The 12,336-nt window shown below is 48.3% G+C and overlaps 1 protein-coding gene across 1 annotated transcript in view; it reads left to right on the top strand.

The window, feature by feature from the left end:
• LOC130339797 (uncharacterized) overlaps positions 1-12,336 on the top strand; it is an 81,960-nt gene that overhangs the window by 57,062 nt on the left and 12,562 nt on the right. The window contains exon 4 of the mRNA XM_056554091.1: positions 3,303-3,308. Within this exon, the coding sequence (XP_056410066.1) occupies positions 3,303-3,308 (6 nt within the window). The remainder of the gene's footprint in view (positions 1-3,302; positions 3,309-12,336) is intronic.

Consider the following 12,336-nt stretch of genomic DNA (forward strand, 5'->3'; position numbering starts at 1 on the left):
CCCACCGCTCTCACGCTGCATGTCAGCTCCTGCACAGGCTTACAGCCTCTCCTCTTCCCCTTCTGGGCTCCCTCTCCATTGCTCTGCACCGCCAATGTCTCAGCCAGAGCACCACCCGAGTCCTGTGCCTCCTGCTACTCCTATTGCAGACCTCCCAGAAGCCTCCTCACCTAATGTTAACCTTTTGGGGACCAGGCAACCTCCCCTCTCACAGAGAAGTTCTTTGTTCCCCTCTCATTGCCCTGAAACTGACCCAAAAAGATCAGAGCACCCTGCACCTACTCCATATGGTCTTCCACTCCTCTCCTCTGAATTTAGTACCACTGTGCAGTACTTTCATATGGACTCTGAAGCATTTTTTTCAGAGGAAGATTCCACTGATACCAGCGAGGTTCCAGACTACTGGGGGGGGGGGGGGATAGCCACCCCCCCCCCTCCCCCCCAATAAAGAAAAAAATGTTCAAAACACTGTTAAAAGCCCGCTCCATGAAGAGCAGCTGAATAGCACACTCTTCCTCTGATGACTCATGTGGCCCTTTCAAGACCCGGGGACCCAAATCCCACATGTGTGACCACTCTCCTGTACCGTCTTTCTAACCTGCTACCATCCAGCCAGCTTGCTCTAGTGAAACACCTATTCTTCCGAGCCCAGAGGCTGCCGTTAATACTTTAAATAATCACCCTGAGCTACAAGACCTAATGGCACTTCTTCACATGAAAAAAATAAATAAATGGCACAGAGACCTAGCGCCTGTTCAAGCAGATGTTTCTCAACTAACAACCCGAGTGTCCAATCTAGAGACCTTCCGCACTTCTATTGCCTCAAAAGTCCACACATTGCGAACCGCCACTACTTCTCTTCTAGCTCAGGAATCCCTGATTGTCGACCATAATGATGACTTAGACAACAGAAACAGACGTAAAAACATATGCAAAAAGGGCCTCCCTGAATCTGTTGTCCCTCAAAAGTTGCCCACCACTCTCCAAAAAATATTCCATGACACTGTCCAGACACCGACTGACTCCCCTGTGGAACTAGACCGTGCACTGCAACTGCTAGTCACATCAGCGTTGGGTAAAGACAGGAGTGCAGAGTGCTTTGGTGATCTCACTGAGAAGGATCTTACGATATATAAACCTCCTATTCATGTTATTGAGCATTTCATCAGAGAGGGGAAGATATCTTTTCACTGCCTCATACAGATCAACAAGCTGCCTGAACTTTATGAACCATTCTGAATTCAGTACTCTCAGCCCTTCTCAGTGCTGATCACTGTTAGTGGTTAGGTTCAGGGGTTAGGATTAGGGTTTAGGGATAGGTTGAGGGGTTAGAGTTATGATTTGGGGTTAGGGTTTAGGATTAGGTGTTAGGAATAGTGTTAGGCATTGAGATTAGGGGGTTAGGATTAGTTTTTAGGATCAGTGTTAGGGATTAGGATTAGGGGCTAGGATTAGGGGCTAGGATTAGAGTTTAGGATTAGAGTTTAGGATTAGGGATAGGATTAGGATTAGGGGTAAGAATAAGGATTAAGGATAGGATTAGAGGTTATGGAGTGAGAGACGGCTGTACAGCAGAAAAGTGTGTCCCTGTGCAGAGGGTCACATTCCACTACAGACACACAGTTTTCTTCATTACATTACCTTATATGACCACAGTGGTTATCAATGTATGGGATAATGATCAATGTGATCTGCTTTATAGTAGATGGGTACTTCACATAATGGAGGAAATTATTTATATGACTAATATGGTCTATATGATCAATATGATGTACTTGACTATACCATGAAGAAGGATCCATATCCTGAATACAGGATTGTATATAATATCTATTATTTACACCTCTATATGACCTATGTCAGTGATGGCGAACCTATGGGACGCGTGCCATAGGTGGCACGCCAAGCCCCCTCTGTGGGCACGCAGCCATAGTTTGCCAGGCGGGGTAAACCGGGAAATCCCTGTGTCCCGAAAGATCTTTTCAGACACAAAGCTGTCCCTGATTACCTTTCTTTGGCCCCGCGTTAACTTTAAAAATGCAGGGGCCGCAGGGAGGTAGTGCATGCGTGCGCCCATAGGAACGAAGGAGTGAAGCATCTAGGAGGAGGACGCGCGCTGGCCAACATGGTAATTTACCAGCTACACTTCAGCTTCGGCGCTCCGACCACCGCTCCTCCGGTCCCGAGACCTACTGCTATGGTCTATTAAGATTAGGTCATGACCCCTGTCCGGAGGAGCGATGGATGGAGCACTGTGAGGCCGTACACAGACATACAGCCTCCAGCCATACACTATATATGGCTGAAGGTTGTATGTCTGTGGGGGAACTATACTGCCTACCTAAGTTGTTTTTTCTATACTTAAACCTCAGTATTCTGATTTAATTGCTGTGCTGGCACTTTGAGGGAAAAAAAAGTTGGTGTTTATTACGGTTTGGGCACTCGGGCTCAAAACGGTTTACCAGCACTGACCTATGTGATGAATATGATCTATTTGGTATGTGATCTATATGATGCAGGGGTGGCGGTTGTACTGTCTTCTCAGTGGCATCTGGCACAGGAGGTTACATGTTCCATGCTGCTGGCAGACTTGTTGGCTTAGGGGTGATGACGGATCCTACTGCACTGAATACTCTCTCTGATTCTACCCTTGAGGGTGGATAAAATATTCCTGGTTGTTGTCAGATTTCTTCCAGTGTTATAATGCACACTAAGGTATCGGAACACACAATGGGCTTTTACCAAGTGTTTCCAAAAATGAAATAACCTATAATAGACTGACACAAGAAAGTGTCCACAAAATGCTTTATTTTTAACAAAAAGGATTAAATACAGCAACAGAGAGCCCTCCCATTTTAAAATGGCCCACCCCTAAAAAACACCAACCCCAAAAACACAAGATAGGGTGCACATATTGGAATATTCCCAGAGACAACTATCAACCAACAGTGTCACATCTCCCTCATAGTGCACGCTATTATGCCATATGATTTACAAACAGTATTAGTTACCGGTTATTGACATGCTGAGGACTCAGAGAGTACACCCCACCACCACCTCAATACGTGTTCTGAATATTTGTCAAGAAGTGGGGGTGGGTGCAACTGCCTGCCCTGAAGAAGTATTCCACTGCTAGACATCTTATCCCCTATCCCAGTAGCAGGACCCCCGTGATCTCCCGCAACACCATAGGCGTGCGCAGCCTATTGCATTAGGGTGTGCACCCTAAAGCACAAACTCACTCCGCGCACGCGTGTGTGTGTTCATGTATGTGTGTATATATATTGTGGCAGTGTGGCAAGGAAAGGGTGTATTTCCTTGGCTCACCCTGCAGAAGCTCTCACCTGCTTCTTAAATAATGAGGCAGGAAGGAAGGGAAGTGTATATGAGATGGAGACTCAGTCTAATCTAGGCTCTTCCTAGGAGACAGCATGTGGGCTGTAGGGAAGAGACAGAGCCTGCTGAGGAGTACACAGCCCGAGCTATGAGGGGCTCAAAGAGAGTGATATTGTGAGTAGAAGGTTGCAGGGGACATATGTTTAACCGGCTGAGGGAAGCTCAGCGGTTGTTAGTCAGGACAAGCAGATCTGTTTAGGCAGTGACCAGACGGTCTAGGATTTTGTTTTGTTCCTGCTTTTTGTTTATTTCTTTCCCTGCAACCTGTCTAATAAAACTGGCAAGGTGCCAGATTTGCATTACAAGCGTTTGTTTGCTGGTTTATTGAGAAGAAACGCATCCTGTGGCGTGGTCCAGGACGATCCCAGAGCTAATCCCCAAGACGGATCGTCACTATATATACACCTATATATACACATATAATACACACACACCACACCACACCACAACACAACACACACACACACACACACACTTACTTGCATAGTGTAGGAGGATTGGATCCAGGGCCGGTTTTAGGCTTAACATGGCCCTCGGCAAAATCAGAAGTGGGGTCCCAAAAGTCGTAGTCGTAGTGCACTAATCAGATTAGCACATTTTTGGTCACTTCAAATACCATAACAAATATCTAAAAAGCAAAAAAAAAAAAAATGGTACCGATAAAAACTACAAATCACAGCGCTAAAAATGACCCTCATACATCCCCATAGACAGAAAAATAAAAGTGCTATAGGGATCAGAATAGTACAATTTTATATTTTTGTATTCACATTAGGTTGGCAGCATAGTTCCCCCACATTAGGTTGGCAGTATAAATCTCCCACATTAGGATGGAAATATATTTCCCCCACATTAGGTGCAGTATAGTTCCCCCTCATTAGGTGCAGTATAGTTAACCCACATTAGGTGCAGTATAGTTCCCCCACATTAGGTTAGTAGTACAGTTCCCCCACATTAGGTTAGCAGTACAGTTCCCCCACATTAGGTTAGCAGTACAGTTCCCCCACATTAGGTTAGTAGTACAATTCCCCCACATTAGGTGCAGTACAGTTCCCCCACATTAGGTTAGTAGTACAATTTCCCCACATTAGGTGCATTACAGTTCCCCCACATTAGGTTCCCCCACATTAGGTTGTCAGTATAGTTCCCCCACATTAGGTGCAGTATAGTTCCCCCACATTAGGTTAGTAGTATAGTTCCCCCACATTAGGTGCAGTATAGTTCCTCCACATTAGGTTAGTAGTACAGTTCCTCCACATTAGGTGCAGTATAGTCCCCCATATTAGGTGCAGTATAGTTCCCCAATATTAGGTGCAGTATAGTTCCCCCACATTAGGTTATTAGTATAGTTCCCCCTCATTAGGTTGGCAGTATAGTTCCCCCACATTAGGTTAGTAGTACAGTTCCTCCACATTAGTTGCAGTATAGTTCCCCACATTAGGTGGAGTATAGTTCCCTCACATTAGGTGCAATATAGTTCCCCCACATTAGATGCAGTACAGTTCCCCCACATTAGGTGCAGTATAGTTAGAATTGTAGGGAGGAGGACAATTCTAGAATTTACCATGAGGCTTACGGGACTAATTCTACCCCTGATCTTATATTTGCCAAGGGGTTCAATGGGCGGAGCCAAAGGGTTGTCAAAATTAGGTTTTGCCATGTATGATTGTGACTGTCTATTATATGTAGCCTACATATAATAGACAATCATACATGATGGGGATGTAGTCCTGAGCTGTAAGCCTACATATAATAGACAGTCACAATCATACATGATCAGGGCTGGTGCAAGGACTTTTGGCACCCTAGGCGAAAGCTAATTTTGCCACCCCCTTGACCCCACACATTGGCTCTGCCCTTTGACACGCCCAACCATACTACTGGGGTGATACACTGTGACAAACCTCCTCCTCATGTAATCTCCTTACTACTGGGGTGACACACTGTAACAAACCTCCTCCTCATGTAATCTCCTTACTACTGGGGTGACACACTGTAACAAACCTCCTCCTCATGTAATCTCCTTACTACTGGGGTGACACACTGTAACAAACCTCCTCCTCATGTAATCTCCTTACTACTGGGGTGACACACTGTAACAAACCTCCTCCTCACGTAATCTCCTTACTACTAGGGTGACACACTGTTTAGCAGACAGTGTAACAGTATTAGATAGAGACAGTATCACACATTATAGGATTAGATACAGGGGCTCAGCAACCAGTATCAGACATAGGGGGATTAGATACACAGCTCAGCAGACAATATCAAACATAAATGCACAGCTCAAATCACACATGGGGATTAGATACAGGGGCTCAGCAAACAGTATCACACATGGGGGGATTAGATACAGGGTCTCATCAAACAGTATCACACATGGGAGGATTTGATACACAGCTCATCAGACAGATCACACATGGGGGAATTAGATATAGGGGCTCAACAAACAGTATCACACATGGGAGGATTAGATACACAGCTCATCAGACAGATCCCACAAGGGAGATTAGATACACAGCTCAAACAGTATCACTTATGGGGGGTTTAGATACACAGTTTAGCAGACAGATCACACACTGGGGGATTAGATACACAGCTCAGCAAACAGTATCACACATGGGGGGATTAGATACACATTTTAGCAGACAGATCACACATGGGGGGGATTAGATACACAGCTCATTAGATCACACATGGGGGATTCAATACACTGCTCAAACAGTATCACACATGGGGAGTTTAGATACACAGCTCATTAGACAGATCACACACTGGGGGATTAGATACACATTTTAGCAGACAGATCACACATGAAAGGAGCCTCACCAGGTCAGTGTCTCTTCCCTGGATCTCACAGTGCTTCTCCAGCAACATGAGGGGTGGCGTGGGGGGTGTTGTGGTTTTGCAGCTCCTCCAGCAAGACGAGGCTGAGGGGAGGGCGTGTATGTTGTCAAGATAGGTTTGCTGTGACAGGGGGGGATTTCGGCCTGGTGATGTCGGGGATGTCTGGTGGGGCTCGGGTTTAGTAGTGAGAAAAAAAAAAAAAAAGTCCTGCAGCAGCGGGCCGCGGTGATTAGGGTGTGCCTGTGCACACCCGGCACACCCCGTGCACAACACCCGACTTTCTAAACAAATGCAGGGTTCCTGGGGCAGTTGTGGTTATGTCATGGTCATACCGCACCCCTTCCATTCATATATATGGGAGGGGGCGTGTCTGCTAACACCCACTCTATTCATGTCTATGGAAGGGGACGTGTGATGTGATGTCACAAGGGGGCGTGGCCATGATGTCACAATCACGGCCTCCATCTTCTTGATATCTAAGAAAAACTTGCTGCACTATTACTATGCACCACTAGAGGGATCCCTGGATTAACATGATATAATATGATATAATGACATAATATGATATGTAAGGAACATGGGGTGGGGGGATTTATCAAGTTATTTGGACTTTCTTTTTGTTTACTTTTGTAGCAAGTTGCCAGGCGCAGTCACTTTTTGTGCTTTTTTTGTGTGACAAACCGAATAGCTCAGAAACCAAAGTCTTTTCTAAAAGTCACAAATTTTGAGGGCAAAGTTCTTTGAAAATTCAAAAACCTAAGTAAGCCTGGGCCACACTTTGGTAACTATTGCGCAAATAAAATATCTTCCAGTAACTCCTTTTTTTTTAACACCTTGCGCCAAAAAACACTGCTGAAAAATCAGTCTACACAAATAACTTTCCACAACACGAATTGATTAATATCCCCCATTAGAGATGAGCGAACTTGCAGTAAATTTGATTCGTCACAAACTTCTCGGCTCGGCAGTTGATGACTTTTCCTGCATAAATTAGTTCAGCATTCAGGTGCTCCCGTGGGCTGGAAAAGTTGGAAACAGTCCTAGGATACTCTTTGCTAGGACTGTATCCACCTTTTCCAGCCCACCGGAGCACTGGAAAGCTGAACTAATTTATGCAGGAAGTCAGCAACCGCCGAGCTGAGAAGTTTGTGACGAATCGAATTTACTGTAAATTCGCTCATCTCTATCCCCCGTGATATCCATCTTTTACATGGATCATATAATTTATAAATATTTACAACCATAATAATTAATGATCAATAACTAGTGGATGCATCAATAGTGAACAATTAAATAATTTAATTCATAATTAGATTTTATGGGTATTAATGTAATTATGGATTAAATTAAAAAAACTAATCAAAACACTATAAATCCACAGCTCCTGCCCCACAACTCCAACAAGGAGATCACATAATTCAGAATCTGGGAAATGGAAAATCTGTAGCTCCACATCCTAATATACAAACTCTTCTATATTACATCACTTTATTATTATGTTTTGTTATATCAAGCACAATGCAGATGTATTTATTTGTTCCTGATCCCCTTACAGACTCTTACACCCCCTGCTTATCCTATACCAGATATAAGAGCAGCTGAAATTGTTGTGCTGTTATTGTAAGTCTTAGTCACCATCCATAGTTGTATCTATTTGTATCTCTGTAACTTGTGTCAGCACCTGGGAAATATTACTTGTTACAATTTGGTAACATGTAAAGAGTATAATACAAAGCTCTCACCACCAGGTGTCGCTATTGTAACACAATGTATCTGATCTGTATAAACTGTAACTGTAAGGATTTATACTGCTGTGATAAATAGACGATCTCTATGGATAGATGTGATTTAAGGAAGTTATTGATTTACCCAAATTTGGAGGTACATTTAACTCTTTCGTTAACTGGTTGTACACATGGTGTTATCCATCCTGAGAATTGATGGGTTTATTTGTTTTTATGGTATTAACACGTGGGATCAGGCTCTCGGACGATTATTCTCGGTCACTCTCATTGCACATATCGGGGCTCCATATAATGTCGTACAATGTGTGCAGAGTCTTGGTGCCCGGGGGTGAGCAGTCCTGTAGACCTGGTAATGCTGCCCGAGTGATCGATCCATTCACAAGATTTGTTCTGCCATCTGCTGCTCCCCGCACACACATTATACACCTGACAGATTATTGTGCTGCTATTGATCCTCTCCCATGTGTGTAACATACAGCTCACACACCTGCCCGATCACCATTCCCGCTCGGTACAATGACGACTGCTCTTCTCTAGAATGTTGGGGAGAATCGCGGTAAGAAAAAAAAACTGATTATTTAGAATCGGAAAAATGCAGCAAACGTTTTGGAATGGGCGGGAAATTCAAAACCTTCTTGTCTCGTGTTCAGCCAATCAACGGAAAGGGGGAGGGGTCAGGAATGTAAATGTGGTTAAAAGAAACGCCCCGGATGATGTCATCTTTGTTCCAGTTTTCTTTCAGGTCCGCCCATGTGCTATATAAGCCGGACTCGGCCGCACTCAGTATCTTGCAATCTACTCGCTACATAGAGAAGATGTCTGGACGCGGTAAAGGAGGGAAATCAGCTGTGACAGCTCCTGCCCGGTGGCTTCAAAACACGTTGGAGATTACAAAGAATACCAACAAGGAGATCACATAATTCCCCATCATGGAGAATCTGTATCCCCTTCCCCCTGACCTCCGGCACAGCCGGGATGTGAGAGAATATCCCCAGGGGGTAGGAGCCCCAGCTCTAGGTCCAAATCCTCCTCCTCCCCCCCGCACCCGGGCCAAGTGCTCTCTGCAGACATGAGGAGACATCTGCGGGTGTTATGGGTCGGGCAGCTGTAAGGAAGATGAAGGAGAGAACAGTCATCACATCTACTTGTAGACAACTCCCCCCATCATCTCCGGGTCAGTAAATGGACACGTTGTCCGTATTATATCTATATATCGGGACAGGGAGCTGGCAGTGAGCGGAGGCGCCGCCTGTGTTACCCTCCGGGGCTCTCAGCAGCTCCAGGCCGTCTCCGCATCGTACAATCAGCTTCCTGGACGGTAGATGTTGTAGTAAAGATCCGTGTGATGGTGACCGGTGCCGGGAATAGAAGGAACGATCCCCAGCAGCAGATTTATATTCCCGGATACACAGTGATGTGCAGATCGGGAAGACTGTGGCGGAGATCCCGGGGCCTCCTCCCGGCTCCTCCCCGGCACCTCCGATAATGACGGGTATAAACCGTTAGGGGGGATGTTAGGGAGGAGGAAGACACGGAGAAGGGGATCTCTCCTGTCCGGTTCTAGCCGGTAAAGATATTTTATCCCGGGCAGGGAAGCACAAGGTTGTAGCGGAACTTCGGCCGGGTCCAGACAGGATGGGGCGGGGCCTGTTCTCTGTGTCAGCCAATAGCAGCTCCGGACGGTGACATCTCAGCAGCCAATCATTGCGCAGCCGCTGTACATATAAGAGGCGCCAGCAGCTCCGGTCTCAGCATTTATCCTTCACGATATTTGTGTAGTTGTGATTTATAAGATGGCAGAAACTTACCTGGCAGGGGAGATACCATGATCGCTACGGTCTGAAGAACTCCAAGCATTGTGGTAGAGATTTTGTGTAGTACGATTGCAGTACTTTTCGTTCTTATTAGAACCGCATTTCTCTAGAGCATACCACCTGAAGATCGTCTCCTGCCTGCCTCGGAACATCTGAAGAAGGAGAAGATCTTGAAGACTGCAGCTCCGGAAGAAGCCGACGAAGAACCTGGAAGAAGGGAATCGGCGGTGAATTCCGGAACAGCGGCGAAGAGGAAGGCGGCGCAGAATCTTTTCGAAGAAACTCGCTGCCTCTGGAGAAGGATTTGCATAGCTCCTCCCACCGGGACCGGATCTGCATAGCTCCTCCCACCCGGGAAAGAAGACTTTGCGAAGCCTCTCTCCACAAGCAAGCAAGGAAGCGGAAAAGAGCCTGCTGGAAGAAGCCATGGCCTCAACCAGCAAGTCCACCCAGGAGGCTGCAGGGCAAGGCCTGGAGGTCCAGCCCCAACCACAGCAAGCTTCAACCTCCACCACGGCAAGGCAGAAGGGCGGCAGAATTCCTAACCTGGAAGCTCCAACCCTGGAGCCCTGGATGAGGCAGACTGTTGCCTTGAAGCTCAAGCCCGTGGACGGAAGGGTGCCGGACATGTCCCACGACGTGTTCTGCAAGAAGATGCTGGCGGATCAAGGCTTCCCCACGGCTGACACCCTGGGAATAGCAACCTTCTTTTCGGGAATCTTCTACATCACCTTTGCCACCATTGGGACCTGTAGAAGATACTGGGAGGTGGTGAAAGCGGCGAGTCCCGAATCCCCTTTCTCTCGCTTTGTGGGCAACTGCCTTATTCAAAGAGAGGAGAGGCGGGTGACGGTCTCAATGCGGAACCCACACACCCCAGGCACGGACATCTCGACCTTCCTGAAGCGCTTCTGCACCGTGGTGAGGGAGCCCACCCGCATCCTGAACTCACTCGGATACTGGACCTGCAAGTGGTCTGTGGTCGTCAGACTCAACAAGAACCCTGCTTCTCCAGACGGACTACAGCACCTGCCAACGACATTTTCCTTGGGCAACTCCACAGGACTTATCTTCTACCCGGACATGCCGCAGACCTGCAGGAGATGTGGCAAGATGGGCCACGAGGGCAAGGACTGTACGGAGGATGCCTGCAGGTATTGCCGTGTGACAGGTCACACGACCAAGGACTGCCCCAAGAGCAAGACCTGCAACCTCTGCGGACTGGCAGCCCACAGCTACAAGGACTGCCCCCAGAGGGAGAGAACATGGGCATCTGTGGCAGCGAGAGCACCGAAGCCAGCCCCAGCTCCGGAGCCAACACCACGGATGGCCAAGCCGACCAAGGAGGGTAAGAAGGCGAAAGCCACCACCCCTGCCCCGTCCCGCCCCTCCCCTGCCCCTCCCGCCCCATCCCCTGCCCCTCCCGCCCCATCCCCTGCCCCTCCCGCCCCATCTCCTGCCCCATCCCGCACCACCCCTGCCCCATCCCGTCCCACCCCTGCCCCATCCCGTCCCACCCCTGCCCCTCCTGCCCCATCCCGCCCCACCCCTGCCCCTCCTGCCCCATCCCGCCCCACCCCTGCCCCCCGTACCCCACCACGGCCCACCCCTGCCCCGTCCTCCCCTGCCCGGCCCACCCCTGCCCCGTCCTCCCCTGCCCGGCCCACCCCTGCCCCGTCCTCCCCTGCCCGGGCACTCTCTCCTGCCCCCCGCCCCACCCAGCCTCCTTTCTCTCCTGGCCCAGCAGCACCTAACCCCCCTCCAGCTGCTGGTGCCCGCCCTTCGGAGGACTTTCCTGTGCTTCCTCCCCCAGGTACCATACAGAGGAAGAGGAAAGGAAGGGACAACGTATCAGAAGAGTCCCACAAAAGAAAGATAATCGAGACCTGCGAAACCCCTCAAGCTTCAGATGAGGAGGAGGAGATGGAGCAGGTCTGCGAGAGCCTTGAGGCTTCAGAAGGAGAGGAGGTGATGGAGCAGGCCCAAGTGGAGCAGGTCCAAGCAGAGCCAGTCCAAGCTCAATCTATGGAGGAGCTGCTGCAGGACCCAGAGGTTAAGAAAATCCTGGACACTCCGTCCAACACGGTCTACGACGAGTTCTTGGAAGGGCGCTACGAGAAGCCACAGGAGCCGACAGGCGCCAGAGAAGAGGACCCGTCCGACCAGACTGGTAACTAGTATCAGAACTAACCTCTCTTTTTATTCCCATGGCTGATCTCAACATCTTCTGCATTAATGTGAGGAGTATTAGAGCTTGGTTTAGATTTCAGACTGTTCTTACGTTCTTAGATTCCCAGAAGTGTGATGTTTACATGTTGCAGGAATGTGCTTTGTCTGCTTCTAGGTCTTACAACCATCTGGCCAGGCAGTGGCCTCATGGCCCTTCCTACTGGTCTGGTGGGGGCGACAATAGGTCTGCGGGGGTGGCCATCCTGATCAGGGGAGGTAACTTTGCACTTGATTCCGTCCGGGAGCTCGTCTGTGGCAGACTTCTTGTCGCAGACGGTTCCTGGGCGGGTGAGCCCGTGCGGCTC

Source organism: Hyla sarda, unplaced genomic scaffold (assembly GCF_029499605.1).
Source record: "Hyla sarda isolate aHylSar1 unplaced genomic scaffold, aHylSar1.hap1 scaffold_552, whole genome shotgun sequence".
NCBI classification, from domain to species: Eukaryota; Metazoa; Chordata; class Amphibia; order Anura; family Hylidae; genus Hyla; species Hyla sarda.